This window comes from Rhipicephalus microplus, chromosome 8 (assembly GCF_043290135.1).
Source record: "Rhipicephalus microplus isolate Deutch F79 chromosome 8, USDA_Rmic, whole genome shotgun sequence".
In the NCBI taxonomy this organism is placed as follows: Eukaryota; Metazoa; Arthropoda; class Arachnida; order Ixodida; family Ixodidae; genus Rhipicephalus; species Rhipicephalus microplus.
Window position 1 is genome coordinate 24,712,397 of NC_134707.1, and position 19,548 is coordinate 24,731,944.

Consider the following 19,548-nt stretch of genomic DNA (forward strand, 5'->3'; position numbering starts at 1 on the left):
TGCTCCGTAATTTTGCACACATGCTGCGATTCGTTTAGCGCTTACCTCATAATTACAACTCGCAAGCTTATCTCATTCAGCACATTTCATGTGCTGTTCATACTTGATGGATGTGCCAGCGATGTCTTTTTTGAAAACAAAACGTTAAAGCAATAAAAATATATAGCTAGGTACGCTTCAAAACAATTAGCATAGTTCATTGGCCGCGCATAACTAATCCACTGCTCACCAGGCATTCATTCCAAACAATCGGTTCACTCGGTCTTCTCGGAACCGAAATCACTACGAATGCTTTCGTTTTTACACACTCGTCTCGTTCCTTCCTACAGCTGTGGACCAGAGAAAATCAAGTATATTAAAATCACTCCCATGAGACATGACTTGTAGATGTTTCGGAAATGTGTGTCTCAAAAAGTTTACTGATAATTGTTCTCACAAAACAAGCGAAGCGAGAAAAGAACCCGCCGAGCCGCCAGTTCACAGCCGTTCGTGTTGGTCACGCTTGCGTTGCCATGGAAGCCACATATCAAACAAGACACTGAACTACATTTTTCTTCTTACGCAAACTCACGCTTCGGCTGCGCTTCTTTTTTTTCCCAGTTAGCGCGTTATTTGCTCAGCCCGGTGTTCTGCGTGGTGTATGACTCGCATACATTCACTGATCGCGATTCACGAAGCATTAATTATGCCAGAGGAGTGCGTCCAGCGACGGCGTCGTACGGCCGATGCACCCTGTTGACGCAACGCCATGAATTCGGATGGCCGAGCTGCACGTCTTCGGTCAGATATTGGGCGCGTCTGATTTTCCCTGCTCGAGCCTGTTTTGCAAGTGGAGCTTGAAATTCGGTAAGTGCGTGCTAGCTATTCCCTGTGGTTCTCCGCATCGACGCATGTGTTAGCGTTATTATATGTGCGTTGACGGGAAATGCGGCGAGTATGTATGCATGCAATTAGCGTCGTCTTCAAGTACACTGTAAAAAGCTTTGCGGCACAACTGCGCAGTTAACCCGTACAGGGTTATGTGCTCCTCCAAAAGACGAAATGTGGGCAAATGATAGGGGCACTTTCCTCCTTGTGAAGTAAAGAGCCCGTTTTTTTGGAGTACCTGCAGCATTGTTGGCGCCGTGTTCAAACGACTTATCAGTGCCTACACAAGCATGTTTTTTTTTTTTTTCAGACGACTTCGTAGCACGGTGTGTTGTTGTTGTTAGTGCACACGCATGCTGACTGTGTGCTCGCGAGTTCGAATACAGCGTGTTTGCTGCAAATGTCGCGACGTTCATTTCTGATTGTGATGCTAGCTGATTGCTTCTACATCTAGTCAAATGCCTGCACGCACATAGAAAGGCTCGTTAAGTCAACCAAAACTAGATTTTTCTTTTGCGCAAAATGGCTCCTTCGAGGAGTAACAGCGAGAGCATGGTTACTCCTTTACAGTTACTCCCAAAATGTTGCGATGTGTGTGGCAGCTTAGTTCCTCCTCTAAAGAAGCAACCTCGATACTCCTTTTCCTCCTTTACTCATTAGAGTGTAGACTGCGCTTCAGTTCAAGATGATACGAGTTTGAAACAGAAATAAAACTGCGCAGCGGTGGGAACGTAGGTAAGTGTAGACAGTACAGGTCCAGTTGATGCGATTGCGATTATTCTGCGGGTGTCCTGTCCATTACATCTTAGGTTCCGTGCCCTGTGCAGTCTCATTAAGCGAAGTCTTTCTTGGGAAAACAAGCCACCTTGAGCATTTCCATCGACGTTTCCGTTCATCTGTATTTAGCTGCCTATGCTGGCTGCTCTTGTTATTGCCAACACATATCTTTCAAAAGGTGATATGGTTTGACGAATATGATGGTCTGGTCGTGAGATGAATGTGAAAGTCACTGTGCTCTCAACAACTTTATTCACAACGCTCTTCCAGAACGTACTATTCTCATTTCCTCGGTGTATGTCGAGGGGGAGGGTAATAGGGTGGCTAGGTGTGTGTGTGTTTTTCATTTTGTACATCTTACTTTCGACCACTATTTCTCCGCCTGAGCATCTTTTTCTTCATCTCTTTTTCTTATCACCTGCTTATAACTAATAAATTGAGCTCCTTAGCTATCTCAGTTCACCTCACTTCAGAAGTAGTGTGCCAGGCGCGTATACAGGGCAAATAGTATCCAGCATTCACTGAACGTTGCCTCTCTCATATTACAGGGGAGAACTGGACTCTTTTGGAGGGCTCAAAGGAAGGCCAGACACAGGTGGACAGACACCGGTACGAAGACAACAGGGTCGTCTGGTGTCATCCTCTGGACGTTCACTTCAGCACACGAGGCATCCAGGGTCAGTTGAGCCATCCGACAGGCCTACGAGCCGAGTTATGATTCAAAAAGAAATGATTCGTGACCTTTTTATGTGGGGTCTTAACACATTCTCACCAAAGGGTTTCCAGACTTTATCCTTAAATATTGGTAAGCCTGCAGAAGTTGCGCGAAGTTGTGTGCTTCGACAAAAAAGCCATTCGTGCCTGATTGCAAGGTTTAGTGTTATTCGAGTTGTGCATAAAATGAGCTGATCGTAGAAACCGTGACTGTTGATATTCGATAAGTCCGGGATGGTGGCAATAGCGTCCGCACAGAAGGTTCAGGGGGCACCTCCCTGCCTAATCTTCTACATAAGGCACCAACTATGTCCCGTATCTTCAATGAGTCGTACTTGCACGGTCATTGTGTTAGGTGCAGGCTTATGAACGTGCAAATTTTTTACGACAACTTCTGTCGATAACGCCTGCTGTTGCATTCCTTCTTACCTTTATCCCCGTTAGGACTGGGACCAAAGGCAACCAGGCGCGAGAAGTACACCATGATCCCATTTTCATTTCTGCATTCATTGCGACTCTTCTTGCATTCGGATCCGATCAACAAAAGGAGCAGAAGAGGGTCTTCGGTGAAACTTGCTCTAAAGTGTACTTTAAGTTGCCTCTACCCTTTCTTGATTGTCAAATCAGCTCCTGCCTATCGCTGGTTATACGTTGGAGGGAAGGTGAACCGTAAGTTGATGTCGTCCTGTGGCAGTAGAGACCTGCACGTCATTTCAATGCAGTTCGGACATCGCGGCTAGCAGCAGCATTAAGCGCTATCCACTTTTAGTGACAGAAGTGGAGCAAGTGAGTCTGAAGTAGAGCATTTTCATGTGTAACAAAGGCTCCGCGATTCGCTTTTATTGTGTGGGCCCGTGGCCTCCATGCCGGAAGTGGACGTGTAGTTTCCGTACAACATAGCCTACAGGTGATCCCCCCCCCCTACTTTAACAAAACAATCACCTATTAATTAGGGTAAGCCCGCTCATTATCATCTGCGGTCGACGTAGAATCACGGATATATTATCTAATGCTTTGGCAAACATGTAGCACTTCCTACTGGTGCACTAGAACAATTTTTTATTAGCAGCTGTACAAGTTATTACCATAAAACGTCCATATAAAAACAGCACTCGTTAGTGTGCTTTGATAATCAAGAGCGCGTTAAGGAATGAGGCCAAGTAAAAAAATCGAATTTATCCTGAAAGTGTCGTTTTTTGGCGGTTTTACGTTGCGTTAAATGCTCAATGCATTGCCCGTCATTGTGCTGCATAAAGCTTTAGTCTACGCAGTTTTCTTCAAGAGCTACAAGTGAAAACGTTATACCGACTATCACCGACGAAACCGAAACTGAAAGTGCCAGTTTTGTGTGCATTATAGAATTAGCTTGATATGTAGTAGTTTGTCGACTATTTAGCAATCACATCAAGTTCGAACACGTCATACTGCTCTGAAAGCATCGTAGAAACATCATTTTTTGTCATAAATTTAATAAACTTCTCACCAGGCGTATATGTGTAAAGTGATACAAATGTTGCTCACGCTCAAGGACACCTATGCGAGCCTGTAAACAATCAAACATGCTTTGTTTGACAATTTGCGCCCTTACAATAATGATAACAGAAGCACTTTTTCATATTTTAATCAAATTAGGTTCACTTTCTTTTTCCCCATCTTAGTTCCCAGTTCTTATATTTCCCTATTTTCTGCTTTTTCGTCATAACCTGTGTTTATTGAAATGTTCCGTTACTGTTCCTATTACTTTTTTTTTCCTTACTTGAAATTGCGGGTCTCTGGACTAATTATGCAGCAGCCCCACGTGCTTCTGCTTTCAATACTTCACATCCACATTTTAAAACGAGCGTCCGCTACCGAGTAAACAACTTCAAATTTAGGAACAATCGCTGCAGTGCCTAGATTTTCCTTTTGTCAAACGCCTACACTGTCTGTGTCCTATCGCAAAGTTCAGTGCCTGACGCCCGCTATTGACGTGAACGCAAACGACAATGGGCAGATGGCACGTAGGCCGCTTCGTATACTGCATTTCGTGGAAAAGGATACAGCTCGTTTCAACGGGTCTGATTGGACGCCTGATCGGACGCCTGATCGGACGCCTGATCGGACGCCTCAAATTTGCGTTTGTGGCGCATTTCTCTCGAAACATCGGTCAGACCCAGTGCTCCTTCTCACGCGGTCATTCAAATGTCAACGAGAATACATCAAGTTCGGGGTCACGCCGAGTATTCATGTGGCTTCAAGCTGCGCCATTGCGTTGTACAATGGGCAGCTTCTATGGAGTACCGTAGCGGTACACTAGAATGAAATTGGGCTCTTATGTCTGTGGTAGCTGCTACACATGCTGATTCAGCCACTGTGGCAATGATCCCTTTGCGAAATTTTCGCTCTTACGGCTTCGTTTGCCCTGCAACTGAATCGTCGCGAAGTGTTTAGCAAATGTTCAGCAGTTCCAGTTCACCACCTGGACCCTTTGAAGCTGACCAACTCAAGTCAGCTCACTCTGTTCCTAATGAATCATTTTCATATCTGAACCAAAAGCCAACGTAATATAATACACAAAGCCAGGAATGCGTTCCAAGCTGCAGGGACGTAGACTAATCATATCTATGTACTACCCATGATTTCCATCGCGGGTTACCGTTCGCTGCGCCATAGTTACCTCTTATGAATATTGTGGGATAGTCTATGGTAGCTTCCACTGCACTTCTCTAGATGAGTACATCAAGATAAAGCACGCTTTCTTCCTGCTAGCTGTAAATAAAAATGGCGGGTACAGTGACGTCTTTAAGCGCCTCCTGTCTCCAAGACGAGAAACGCTTTTTGCGATCCTCGTGTAGTCGCACAACGATAATAATCTATTTCACACGCTTTTTTTTTTTGCGTTATCGCCGCGATCACTATACTTCCCGATTAGGAATGGCAGATTAGTACATGTTAAAGAACCCTAGGTGGTCAAAATTTCCGGAGCCCTCCACTACGGTGTCTCTCATAATCATATGGTGGTTTTGGCACATTAAACCCCTCATATCAATCAGGAATTGCAGATAAAGCTAACAGCGGGACATAGAAAGTAGCATTTACCCAGTTTTTGAGAAAGCAAACCCAAGCAAGCCAGTTGACGATCTTTGCTGCAGAACAGAAAAACGTCCCAAATGCTCCTCTTTCTCTTAGAGTGTACTCGCTGATGGGGTTTAACGTGTCGAAACCACGATATTATTATGAGAGACGCTGTAGTGAAGGGCTCCGTGGATCTCAACCACTTGAGGTTCTTTAACACGTACATAAATCCAAATACTGCTTCGTATTGTGAAATAAGGTCTCAAAAATTAATCTGCAGAAAACGAAAGTAATGTACAACAACCTCGGAAGATAGCAGCGCTTCGAGATAGGTAATAGTGCACTTCAAGTTGTAAAAGGCTATGTCTACTTAGGGCTGGTAATAACCGTGAAGCCGAACCACGAGGTTCAAGTAACTAGAAGAATAAGAATGGGGTGGAGCACATTTGCCAAGCATTCTCAAATCATGACAGGTAGATGACCACTATCCCTCAAGAGGAAGGTATATAACAGCTGCATCTAGCCGGTACTTAGCTACGGAGCAAAAACCTGGAGACTTACAAAGAGGGTTCAGCTTAAATTGGGGACGACGCAGCGAGCAATGGAAAGGAAAATGGTAGGTGTAACCTTAAGAGACAAGAAGAAAGTAGAGTGGATTAAGGAACAAACCGGGGTTGAGGATATCATGGTTGAAATCGACAAGAGGAAATGGACGTGGGCCGGGCATGTAGCACGTGGACAGGATAACCGCTGGTCATTAAGGGTAACTAACTGGATTCCCAGAGAAGGCAAGCGGATTAGAGGGAGAAAGAAGGTTAGGTAGGCATATGAGATTAAGAAGTTTGCGGGTATAAATTGGCAGCAGCAAGAACAGGGCCGAGTTGACCGGCGGAACATGGGAGAGGCCTTTGTCCCGCAGTGGACGTAGTCAGGCTGATGATGATGATGATGATTGTGAAAGAAAACATGTTTTTCAAGGTAAAAAACACTAATTGATGTACACTCGCGTGTTCCTATTTTTCTGTGTGCTTTGAGGTGTGTACTCTCCATCATAAAGTGCACCGAATCAAGTTGCCCTATCCGTAACAAGATTGCAATTACAACGTTTACTTCAACGCGTGAGTTGACGCAATGCAAAACTGAAGTTAGTCGACTGCCATTCGCGTTTCCAGTACTGAAGCGACATAGTTGACACGAGTGCCACTATCGACTTCTTATCGCTATTGTCAGATGTGCAAGTCACAGAGACCAACCTAGATACTCATCCTTGTGGATTTTATTTCTGTTGCGGTATTATTCTTCTCAAAATACTCGTGGTGACAGTGGTGTTCATTAGCAATTTCTTTGACATACGATATGCCTATACACCGTAAGCCAGGCGGCACTGCTAGGACGGTAGAGAGCATGCATGATGCTTAGTTGTAAGCGTGTCGCTGGGCTTTTTCCGTACTAGTTGTACGAAATGTCAGATAATAATGCCAAGAAGTCTTCTAAATAAGTCCGGTCGGTCATCTTGACTAGCCACACCTGCCTTTTCTGGCGCTTCGAACATTAACGGCTGCCTTTATTGTCCAAGGTGTCAGAGCGAACGTCAGACCACAAAATGTTTTTATCTGTTCTATATATATTAGAGTTCGTTGAGGCAGCTGTTGTCTTGATGTGAATACCATGCCGAGCGGGAACAGACAAAAATTGAACTAAACGTACTTTCACTCTTTTATATACCTCGATTCTCGCGTAGGGAGCACTATGAGGACTCAATAGCAGCTTACAAAAAATTTAAAAGCCACTTTCAGACCTAATCTGAATCATAATTATTTCGATGAGAAGGCGAAGTATACCATCGCTTGAGTAATGTTCTTTAGGTATAGTTTTGAGAAACCCACCTAATCAGAATTAAATTCGCAGGGTCCACTAATTCCTGGTATATTTATGGTTTATTTATGGACACTTTATGTGCACGCTTAAGAACCCCAGGTGGTCGAGGTTTCAGGAGCCCTCTGCTACGGCATCTCTCATAATGATATCGTGCTTTTGGGACGTTAAACTTCATCAGCAAGTACACTCTAAGACATATAAGAGTATTTGGAACGTCTTTCTGTTCTACAGCAATATTTGTCGACTGGCTTGCTTGGGTTTTCTTTCTCAAAAACTGTGTGCATTCTAGGTTCCTTTCAAAAGTGCTATGTCGTGCTGATAGCTATCTGCCACTCCTAATTGGGAAGTATAGTGAGAGCGGCGATAACGCAAGGAAAGCGTGTGAAATAGATGATCATCGCTGTGCGACCGCATGGCGATCGCAAATCGTCACGCTTTTGCTGACGCTATAGCGCTCATGATCAGCAATGAGCTATAATATGGGAAGTTGGTGTTTCTTTTGAGAGTTTGTGTGTTCTGGCGAAATTTTTCGTTAATGCACTTACCAGACTTTTGTACTCGGATATAGTACCGATACGTACCGTTTCCCGGCCCCGCAGGTCGCGGGTTCGAATCCCGGCTGCGGCGGCTGCATTTCCGATGGAGGCGGAAATGTTGTAGGCCCGTGTGCTCAGATTTGGGTGCACGTTAAAGAACCCCAGGTGGTCGAAATTTCCGGAGCCCTCCACTACGGCGTCTCTCATAATCATATGGTGGTTTTGGGACGTTAAACCCCACATATCAATCAATCAAACCGTTTCCTGGCACGCGCGCCAGCAAATATTTAGGATCTGTTGCGTCAACTGTACTACCAAACAAAAGAAAAGTTCTCGGCAAGCGTTACTCTATTTACGAAACGGTAGCTTGGGATAGATAGTCATTCAATGTCGACAGGTGCGCACACTGCAAACTGAATGAGCACCGAGGATAGAGCACAACAAAGCGGTTGTGTTGTGTAGTGTTCTCGGTTGTAGCTCAATCTGCACTGATCAAACATGTCGATGTCCAGCAAGCCTTCGATCTTTGGCAAGCATAGGCTACACCGTTCAAGTGCTACCGCTACTCAAGAATAGAGAGCAAAGCGATTGTCTGGGCAGGTTGTTGAGGCATCATTGCGCATTCACAGTGCAGCAGAACACTATGGACAATACAAGGTTAAACATATATAGACGACTGTTTATTCATACTTTACATTGTTTTGTTCCTGTTGTTCTTTCGAGTGGTATGCTCTAGAAGGAGAAGGCTACTTATGGTAAACTCAGCAGAAATTTATTGGCATGCTTGTTGATGACGCTGATTTTGAGCTCATCTTGCAAAGACAATGAATTTCCAAAAAGATTCTTTTTCATGCAGCAAAAGAACCCTTGTGGTGTTGACCAGGGCGACAAACCTCGCTCGTTTAGTTTCAAATTTCAAATTATTTATTTGAAGATCAGGAACATACAAGGTTTCCAAAAACTATTCCTACCCCTCGCCGAATTCAAGTTGTCGTTCCCCTAAAAAATATACAGAAATTACGAGTACATAACGAGGTACGTCACTTACGTGCACATATTTCATCACCCTACAGAATATGCTGAAAGTACAAGGAAACGTCGCATAGCGAGAACCAAACTGAGTATTATCTACTTTTGAATGTAAACTATTGTAAGTGTTAATTTATTGATTTGATTGATAAGTGGGGTTTAACGTCCCGAAACCATCATGTGATTATGAGAGACGCAGTAGTGGAGGGCTCCAAAAATTTCGACCACCTGGGGTTCTTTAACATGCACCCAAATCTGTGCACACTGGCTTACAGCATTTTCGCCTCCATCGAAAATGCAGCCGCCACAGCCGGTATTCGAACCCGCGACCTGCGGGTAAGCTGCCGAGTACCTTAGCCACTAGACCACCGTGGCGTGGCAAGAGTGAGGTCAGAAAAGCGATATCAGCAAGTTACAAACGTACATTATTTATACAAACAAACAAAACTACCCGACAAGAAACGTGTTGTTGGCAAGCTTCATCGAGCTACAAATACCTAAATAAAATATTTCACGGCTGTTCACTTTAGGGCTTTATTCAGGCTAACAAATCATTTGTTGCGCATAGACAATTATTCGCCTGGTTTATTTTTACCGGCAGTTCCCTTCAAACTAATTTTCGGTCAAGTGTTGAGTAGCTTTAATAAATTTGTTCTTTATTCGTTTTTTTTCTTTGCTGCCAAATTATCAGGCACTAGTTGTATCGAAATTGTGCGTCTACACATTTTCATTTGTGGTCTTTGTTATAATTTGAAGTTTTAATTTTTATTGTACAGTAATATAGCACTCCATGTTAAATTTAGCCGTTGATGTACATACACATATGTATGTGTATACCCTCGCCTTAAATTTTCGCAGTTCTCAGTTGTAGTCTGATGTATTTGTAGTGACCGGAGGCTAGTCAGGCACGTAGAGACGCGTTTTTTGCTCCGGCAACGTGACAGTTCCTCCCTCACGTGTTGTCAAAGCTGCAAATAAACTTGAAACTTCATACTTTAGATCGCGAAAGTTAGTCTGCCCTTTCAATAAAAAAGACATATTTTTTTATCTTCACTCGCAGACTGGCCTAAACTCCTGGTGCAAGTGTGGCACCAAGACAACTTCGGTCGAAACGAGCTCGTCGGCTACGGTTCCTGTCACCTTCCGAGCACGCCTGGTTTCTCCAAGCTTGAGTGCCCGACGTGGCGTCCAGTCGGCACTCTTTTGGAAGAAGTGTCCAGGCACTTTCTGGGAGGCGGGCTCCACCTGAGGGACCCCGAGGAAGTCTGCGGTAGCGTGGGTGACCGTTTCAGACTGCGTACCGAGGCAATGGGCACTGTTCACTTGGAACTATATGTGATTCACAGGGATTTTGACAAGTATGGCATTGAGGCCTGATGGATAATTCCTTGGTTCTCGGAAGCCATGATTTCCTGTTGTGGACAGCTTCCGTACACCTCGAGAAAAATGTGTTCGGCCTGCATTTTTTTTTCAATAGTCCTGCGCCAAAAAAACAACAGGAGTAACGCCTGTTCAATTAACATCGCGTCATTGACCTATATTTCATCATTGTCGTAAAGAAGCCGCACGTTCGGTTTTGTCACCAGTGCCAATGCGAAGATTGCGTTGAAACCTAATGACGCCGGTAAGCGCAACGACTAACTTCTACAGCTGGCGAACTGATTCTTCTAGGTCTACATCTTCGGGGCTAATCTACGCCTGCTAAGAATTTCTCTTCAGCCTGCTGTGTACCATATAAGAATAGAAGATGCAAAAGCAAACTAAAAAGCGTAGTGAGCTTTTCTTCTTGTTGGTACTAAACATTTGCTGTGCATCGAGTTTTGCTCCGTTCGCCTGTGCCAACGATACGTCGGATAGCCTAACAGCGGAAATGTTCAACGTCACGACAGCACTCTCGACGATCTTTCCCGAAGAAACGTCGCAGCCTGAGCAAACCACTGCGGCAACAACGGTGACGCAAGCGACCGACGCCGCAACGACAACGCTGACGTCACTCCCGTCAACGGCAGCGCCTCCTAGGCCGTCACTCGTCGTGACGCCTAGCGAATGGTGCGAGTGCGACTTGACCACCGGTTCGTGTGACGTGGACTGTTGCTGTGACGGAGACTGCAGCCCGGACGACTCCCGGGCATTCCAGCACTGCACCGACAGGGAACCCGGAGAGCCGGACCTGAGGTACTGCACCAAGAGAGACGTTGTCTTCCGGAACAGGACGCTCTTCGAGAAGAGACCGGTGGGAGACATGCTGTGCATCGTCGTCGACAACGTTCAGAAGAAGGACTTCTATCCAGATCCACCTGAGGTTAAGACACTGGCCGATGCTCACAGCCTTATTAGGGGCAAGGTCATCCACAACTGGCCGGCTGCTGACGCAGTCAGACGAGAACTGCAGGCTCAGTTCAAAGCTGGAAGTCCTGTACTTCGTGTGGATGACGACGGCATCGTTGGCGAGTGGAGTAAGTGCTTTGTATTTGTTGTAAGTTTGTCTCTGGTCCATAAGCATCGCCACCATCAACCTGACTACGTTCAATGCAGGGTGAAGGAATCGCCCATGTTTCGCCAATCAACCCGATCATAGACTTTCGGCCGCTGCTCTATCCCCGCAACTTTCTTAGCCCTCATTGGCCCGAACTGTGGCAAGGTCATATGAACAATTATCTGTTCAGCCTTTATCATTGTGCAGACGAAGAACACATGCGAAAGCAGCATGTTCGGAACGCGTTTGTGCTGCATTGAAGGCGGCGGCTTGTCAAGTCAAGGAACGCTTCTGAACACGGGGGAAACACTTCAAGGCGAAAGCCGCCTGCCGCAGACTTGGTCATTCATTAGTTATACACTGAGGGCCTAGACCTGCTGCAGGCGCCCCAATGAGCGTGACATGCTTTCGCATAGCCCGCGTCCAGAGAGTGAGAACTCACAGCAAGTTTTTACATCACATCTCTTGTGCATGTGCCTATATATAGAGAGCAACAGATATGTCACGGTTCATTGCTTTCTATACGCATGAAAAAAAGGTCAATTGTTCAGCTTCATCTCGTTTCGCTGAAATTTTGGTGGGAGTCTCGGTGCCGGTGACGGTGTCGATGGTTGTGAGCGAAAAATCGAAAAAGCTGGAAATACAGTAAATAATAAAAATTGTTGGGTCCGGATGAGAATCCAACACAGACCGTCACGATTCTGCGCAGGAGGTTTACCACAAAGCCACAGTATTTGTTGGAACTGCTTAGGAAAAGCTATATCAATACCATGTAATAGAAGCGGTCTTCGTAACGCATCATATTGCTTGGCAGAAGCGTAGAATGGCACCAGGCGTCAAAACTTGTTATTTGTCCAACGAGCCGATGTCTTAAAGACCCGTTCGTTAAAGAGCGCTCAGACATATGTAATCATCATAAGCAGCAGAAACAACAAGAAAGTGTACAGCTTCTTGGGTCGGCGGGTTAACGTAAGGATGCGTAGGCCCCTTTTCTGATTGGCAAAAGAAATATTTGTTGCGTAATGGGGGCTCAGATGGGCTTGCAAAAGGCATTCGGGGATGCTTTGAAATTGCCAATGTTACGTGCACAGTCGTTCATGTTCTCACGGCACGATTGAGGCGTGCACCGAAAACCAAACTAGCTAGTGATTCAATACTGACCGTTGGCCTATAGTTGGTACTTGCTTAATGACATGCTTTGCAAATAACAAAAACACAACTAAAAGAACACACGAGGACAAGCACAAGCGGTGATTCAGAAGGCGATGCACAGGTTTTGTATGTGTGTTGCGGCAAGGGTGTATGGTTATAGTACTTTTAGTTCAGCGTCTTGCTTCTATATATGTCATAATTTTTTAAGGACGGTATAGCTACTCTTAGCAGCTCAGCGTTCTTTGCATTAGAAATGTTAAAAAAACCATATATGCGGCTTCTTTTATATTATTTTTTTAGTAATGCATATCCGCACAACGGTGGAGGACCAGCGCAAAACGACTTGGGATTCACTGTTTTTAGAATGCCTTGTGCATTGTATCCAGCGATAATGCGAATGTTATGGCAAAGGTGCGGCTACTTCGTCTGCATATTATTGCATAACACTGTAGATTTTATATATATATGGCAGTAAGTGCAAGGCCTGTTTCGAAACAAATGAATTCGCTAGCGCTTGAAAAGGCTGGTATGCATTGTTCAGTGCGGCACCATAAATAGCACAAACCGATGTTGTAGTTAAAGCTTTGCAATCTAAACAGCCCCAAAGATTTTCGCACTCTAACAAGAATCCTTGTTTCACGATTTAGTGCTTGGTAAAATACTATTCGGAGCACGATAGTTGTTCCGGTACTTCTTTTTTTTTTTTTGTTGAAGCGATGCCTTCGTGAAAAGAGCAGTGCAGCTTAGTTATCACTGGTAAACACAACTGACTGTGCTAGCATCGTAAGTACTTGACTGTTATTGATGGTTTGCGTCAATGTCTTTGTTGGTACCACGTGTGCTTTTTAGCAGATCTCCGTGCCGCATTGAAGTAGTAGTACATAGTTATATTACGCTTGTAGTAGTAGTAATAGTAGTAGTAGTAATAGTAGTAGTAGTAGTGGTAGTAGTAGTAGTAATAGTAGTAGTAGTAGTAGTAGTAGTAGTAGTAGTAGTTGTAGTAGTAGTAGTAGACATTCTCAGCCTGTTTACGTTCACTACAGTATAAAGACCCCTCCCAATGATTTGCAGTTTATCCTATCCTGTGTGACCAAGCTGCTTCCATTTTATCTTAGCGAACTTCTTAATTTCGTCACTCCATCAAACTGCCTGCCTTCCTCAACTGCGCTTATCCTTCCTTGGCAACAATTCTGTTTCTCTTAAAGTTGACAGTTGTCTTTCGCATTACAGATCCATTTGTCTCGCTTGGTACCAACTAGAGCATCTTCTAGCCCTATATGGTCCCTGGCCCATTCTGCCATACTTTAATCTCTTAGTGTTCTATACTTTTTTTTTCGTTTCATAGCTTGTTACTTGGCCCTTCAACTATTTCTTTGCTTACATTGTTATCCTCTGTTTTAGCATCATACGTTACAATGGTTCTATGCACTGATATCACTCTTCTCGGTTAAGCGAATTTGGCAGATCTGCTGACATCAATAAGGAGTTCCTACCCAATGCGCAGAAACGCTGCTTTATTTATTCTTCAGTATTATTAGTACATGTATTAAAAGAATATTACGGTCTGCAGCTGTACTGGCGTTAGCAACAGCAGCCTTTGCCAGTTACCAGCTATCGCTACAGCGACGCACCGAAGCACAAGCCATATTCTACAATTTGCAGTTGCAGATATTAGTTAGAGGTATCGTAAAAGGCTGTAATAGCTTCTGCTTGGCTACGTTCTTCACAAATATATTACTGTAACTTTAGCGTTGTCAAGATTTTCAGCAATAGATCTCATGAAGTGTTGTTTAGTAAGCCTAGGCTCCTAGTCATAGCTCTTGTCGCATGATGATGGAGAATCGCCATTGTTCTTCCCGACACTTCAGTCATTGCATGGCGTGATGTATGCTTCTTCTCCCTTTTCCTTTATTAGCTTTTCTCGTTTCAATGCTTGCGTCATGTGAATTACGTGGAAACATTGATGCGTGAACTTTATGTGGCTCTTTTTTTCTGTGTTTTTTTTTTCGCATGCATTTTCGGTCATCAATTTCAGTGGCGGCTCACTTGTGTGTGAGATTCGAGGAAGATGAAGAGTTGTAGCGTTGGTACCATAACTGGCAACTGTGGTAATTGCTTTCCTTTGAGCTTACGTACTGCACGCCGCTTGTCTTAGTGAAAATTCGTTCATCCCCTACGGATTGCTCGCAGTGACCTAACTGAAACAGCCGTATATTAATACCGACGTTGTGAAACGTGAAGTTTGCGGTGTCACGTAGCAGGTCTCAACGCATCTCGTGCTGGTTATTTCGTTAATCAGGCACAGAGATGAAATAAGGCCCTTGTGATGTCCTGATCACATTGAAGCGGGTCGATTGCCACGTGATCATTTTGATTTGACGTCACCGAAGCCTCCATGTGGAAGCACCGGCACGTTAAAGAAGCTGCGTTGGTGACTTCGCGCGCAAGCGATTAGTACGTAGTAGGTTTTGCTTTTTGTTCTTGTTCTCGTAGGTTTGCTAAGGGGGTGAAGCAAGGAGGAGACAAGGGACGTGATTTCCCATTATAACAACCTAAGAGGAAGTGCACACACTGTTCTCGTACCTTTATTTGTTCGGACATTTCCCGACAGTGTTTATTGCGCCTCCAAACCACGTACGGTATTCTCCCAAACATATCAAGTTAACACATAGGAACCCCGTCACGATGAACAATACCACACGGTGCAGCGCTACGAACGGCGGGCCTCGCGAATTCCGCGACACAATGCCGACACTATGACCGCTACGCGCGTCGCTAAGGGAACTAAGCTACCGCGGTGTAACCGTCGCAATAGCATTCGCTTCAGAATTTATAGGTATGGGGTAGCCAAGGTGAAATCAACCGCGACATATCCACAGCAAGACAAGTTACAACAGAACAGCGTCAATATAGTATTTAAGCTTTGCCAATGTTTCTTGTGTCGCAGGTACTGGCCTTATAGCAATGTCTACATTGTTTTGTCACTTAAACGTCATCTCAAATGACAGTGGTAGTCATTGCTTTCGCATTTAAGACCCAAAAGGAGCGCCACGACTACAACACGCATGACCAGTTCAGCTGTTACTGCTACTGCTACTACTGTTAGTATGATTACTATTTCTTCAAAAACTACTACTATAACAACTTCTGTCGTTACTACCGAAGCTACTACTGCTACTATAATATCGCACTTCTAATGATAGGGCAACTGTAATGCATATTCATTCGTTCTACTAATACGGCCATGTTTACGCATCCTGACAGTGAAAAAAGTCAATGCACCATTCCAGCAGTGTACTCATTTAACCGTGATCAAAGTCATTTGCTTTCCTCTCTTTTCATTTAATAGAAGGTTAGTGACCTCCTGTTCCCGAAGAAATCTCATAGGCTATACTGTGCCCTAAATAACTTGGTCCTTTTTTGCCTCTTGTTTCATTTATTCTGGGCCGTGAAGTCATGACGTCAAAGATACCCACGTCACAGTATAATGACCTCTTGGTAAACGGAGCCGAAACAGGCTATAGACAAGCTGTTACTTATCAGGACCTATTAACTGCACTTCTCAAATATGTCAATATACGTAAAGGTGTTTGAATGTCTGTGACCTTAAACTAACTGAACTATATTTAAGGGTCAAAAATTTCATTTCTGACGTTGCCATTGACTGTCGTATGTGTTTATTCAGTGAAAGTTCCTATTTGTTTGCTAGAAGATAGGAGATATTTCGAAATGTGCAAGACAGTGGGATTAACTGACTATAGCACAGTTACCTTGAAGCAAACGTAAAAATGGCAGTAAAATTGAGCACCTGATGATGATGATAATGACGATGGGCCCCGGGAAGCTGTGCAACAGGGGTATATAAGGTCGACAGGGACTGGCACGTTTACTTTGCCACAAACATAACATTGCCGTGGGATCCGGCTGCCAATGATGATAATAGTGAAAATGATGCAACTGATGATAGCTACAAACGCGGCAAAATATCGCTTCTTTTTGCAGGATTGCCGACCAAGCTGTTCAGTTCTCGCTGCGAAGCGACAGAAGCGATTACGTACCTACGTGACGCGGACTACGAGTGTCGGCGTAAGATCAGTGCCACCTTGGAACGAACCTGCTCATCTGACCCTTCGTTCTCGGTATTCACCTACCACAGTAACTTCTCCATACAGTCTCAATCCGATGAAAAGTTGAGAATACAGCCATTCGTTTGCTACGACGAGTCCTGCCTAGTGGCCAACACCAGTGACTGCGCGCCCCGCTTCGTCGACGGCTCCTGCGATCATGTGGTTTCGGAGGCTGCCTTCAGAGTGTTTCACAATGGTGCCGATGGCATATCCCGCATCGACGTCCACTACAAGCTTGTCGCGCTTAAACCTGGAACTGTGGAATTCGGCCAACGGTTCAGCGTTTCCTTCGTTTGGGCATCTACTAACGAAACTGAGCCGCTCAAAGTGAGCGGCAACCCTGGGTACATAACCGGGCTTCCAATACTGGCGGGATGCTTCGGTCAGAACGGATCGGCGTGTCGGAAGCAAGATTCTCCGATGTTCCTGAGTATTCCACGGCCAACTGACGGGGACTGCATTTCTCCCGTACAGAGGAGCGCCGTCAAGTTTCGGTACAACGTCAGGACCGGCTGCCTCCTGTGGCCCTGCAGGTTCCCGAACTGCTCGGTGCTTCAGGACGCCCTGCTGGCCTACGTCACTAGTACGGATCATCACGTGACCCACGTGGCGAGCTTCGGAAACGCCAACAGCTCTCGGGTCGATGGCTTCGTCCCCGTTTTAGTCGAAAACTCGCCGGTGACGGAGTCGACGCAAGCGGCCGTGTCTTCCTCGACGGCCAAGAAGGACTTCTGCGTCCTGCCCGCAACGGAAGTGCGCGTCTACGTCATGCACGCCCGAACCCAGCACGCATCGAGGCCTCAGGAGAAGATAGTTTCGGTTTTGCGTTCGTACGGCAGAAGCGGCGCGGCCGAAGTTCGTCTCTCTCAAAGAGTTCCGGTGGAAGTGACGTACTCCGTCAACTTCGTTGACGTCACAAGCCCTCGTAAACGCATCTTCGCGCCTCCGCCCACGATTGACGCACGTCTGCCGCAGGATTTTTTCTATCCTTTCTATCTGGAGTCAGCCGCGTCGAAATATCACGGCCCGAGCGCGATGTCTTTCTCTTTATCCCTCGCACTGCTCCTCGTCTCTGCAGCCACCGACTTTTGGCGGCTGACGTATGTGCCGTTATTGGAGCATTGTTAACTGAGAACATCTGGAAACGCTTGGCTCTTTCCAGGCTGCGGCTGCTCCAAGGCCGACAAGTGCTCGTAGTCGACCTTTCGCGATGAAGCGAATACGGTGTTCAAGGCATCGGGTTTTTTTTTTCCCTCTTCTTTCTTTTCATATTTTTAAACGAGCGTACAGCGATCTTTAAAACATACGCGCCTTTTTTTCTTGTTATAAGCGCTTGCAAAGAGCCGAGCCTTATTCGGACTGTCCCTGCGGATAGCACTTGTGCGCATAAAATCTACGGATCACAAATATAAGCGGCCAAATTGGATCTTATAGTAGGAGTTCGCGTAATGAAATGCATCGCACGCAAAGCAGTGCGGTTATTATGGCTGAGTAGGTAAAACGTTAAAAGCAAACCTATGCGTTTTCACATGTGCCCACTGATTCCGAAAGTACTTGATGTTTCCCTACAATTTTCATTACGTACGCACATTCTCAGCGAGTGAACACGCCTGGCCTCGCTAATTCTTCGTATTCACGCTGTTTATAATAAGTTCGCACAGAATGCATCTTTGCAATTCAAAGTTATTTTCTTCTGGTTGTTCAATGTGGCTCATCATTCGAGTATTAGGTGATTACTTACTCATTCAATTTATCTTGTGTAATTTACGTTTTCATCACCTAATACGTTCATTACTGTGTGTTGTTGATGTTCTCAGCCACTGATTAACGTTGCAGCTCGTTGAAGCTTACCATCCTTGCGAACGCCGATTCGTGTTCTTTCCTTGTCAGCTTTTCCGGAAATGTTTCATGTGACGTCTCTCATTGTACTTGGCAGTAAAACGATGCCTGGTTGCCAGAATGTGTCCTTGAGCGACAGGATAATGCCTGGTTGCCGGAATGTGACCTTGAGCGACTGAAATATGCCTGGTTGCCAGAATGTGTCCTTGAGCGACTGAAATATGCCTGGTTGCCAGAATGTGTCCTTGAGCGATTGAACCATCATGCTGTGTGACGTTCCCGCGTTCGAACTCCTTGAGTGAAGGCTCTTCAAAGGATTGAACGAGTGATTAGGACGCACCAAGAATATCGCATTGATGCACATCGCACCCCTCATATTCGTGTGTCATCTATGTGCGGTTTTCAGTCAAAACTTGGCCTCGCATTCATTTCAGGAAAGGACGCCGACAAGCCTCTACTGCAACATTACCACATTGCTGAGAAAGATCAACCAGGACCTTGAACTTCATACAAAGAGACCCTTATCCTATAAGGGGCTCCAAGATTCTGACACCTTACGATACACTTTTGGTGCCTACTACTTTATCTCTAGTAGATGTTCCGTTTAAAATATGCGAATGTGTGCCCATTGTGTTTATAATATTCAGAACACAGCACCTGGGAAACGAGAAAAGGGTCACAATATCATCAGCTACACGCTAACATATTTGGCTCCTCCCCAAGTAACATATAATTGTCTGCACTAATGTATACAAAGACCATACTTCGATTACATTTGGTCATGCATAAGGAGCGCTGATTTTTTTTATTTATAAGCTAAACACATTTCTTGCGAACACATGAGGAGGTATGGATCTGCCTAACATGTCAAGCAATGTCAGTGGTGGAAAGGACTGATTTTTCGGTTGCTCATCCAACCGGTGTTATCGATGATCTCAAGCATCGGCAATTAAAGGGAGCTTCAAGAACTGCGTCTGCAATTGATGTATATGCCACCAAGGCGTGCGCAATAAAAACCGTGCCACTTTTAAACCCAATATTAGTTAGGAGCAAAACTCTGATGCAAATGGTTGCCAATAAAATGTCGCCATAACGTCTA

At 45.0% G+C, this 19,548-nt stretch overlaps 2 protein-coding genes across 2 annotated transcripts; both read left to right on the top strand.

Annotated features, from left to right (window-relative positions):
- LOC119165745 (B9 domain-containing protein 2) lies at nt 1-10,233 on the top strand. Its single transcript, XM_037417823.2, has 3 exons — nt 1-846; nt 2,193-2,321; nt 9,916-10,233. Exons 1-3 carry the CDS (start codon nt 759-761, stop codon nt 10,230-10,232), a joined length of 534 nt encoding a protein of 177 aa, XP_037273720.1. The 5' UTR covers nt 1-758; the 3' UTR covers nt 10,233.
- Nucleotides 10,234-10,602: 369 nt separating this feature from the next.
- On the top strand, nt 10,603-19,548 carry tctn (tectonic). The gene is made up of 2 exons (XM_037417444.2): nt 10,603-11,311; nt 16,486-19,548. The coding sequence occupies exons 1-2, from the start codon at nt 10,603-10,605 to the stop codon at nt 17,736-17,738; spliced, it is 1,962 nt and encodes a 653-aa protein (XP_037273341.2). The 3' UTR covers nt 17,739-19,548.

Bases quoted from the DNA above. Each gene is read 5' to 3' on its own strand.
- LOC119165745 (XM_037417823.2), top strand. From the start codon at position 759: ATGGCCGAGCTGCACGTCTTCGGTCAGATATTGGGCGCGTCTGATTTT. The intron at 847-2,192 runs GTAAGTGCGTGC...CTCATATTACAG, and splicing joins CAAGTGGAGCTTGAAATTCG to GGGAGAACTGGACTCTTTTG. The intron at 2,322-9,915 runs GTCAGTTGAGCC...CTTCACTCGCAG, and splicing joins CAGCACACGAGGCATCCAGG to ACTGGCCTAAACTCCTGGTG.
- tctn (XM_037417444.2), top strand. From the start codon at position 10,603: ATGCAAAAGCAAACTAAAAAGCGTAGTGAGCTTTTCTTCTTGTTGGTA. The intron at 11,312-16,485 runs GTAAGTGCTTTG...TTCTTTTTGCAG, and splicing joins CGGCATCGTTGGCGAGTGGA to GATTGCCGACCAAGCTGTTC.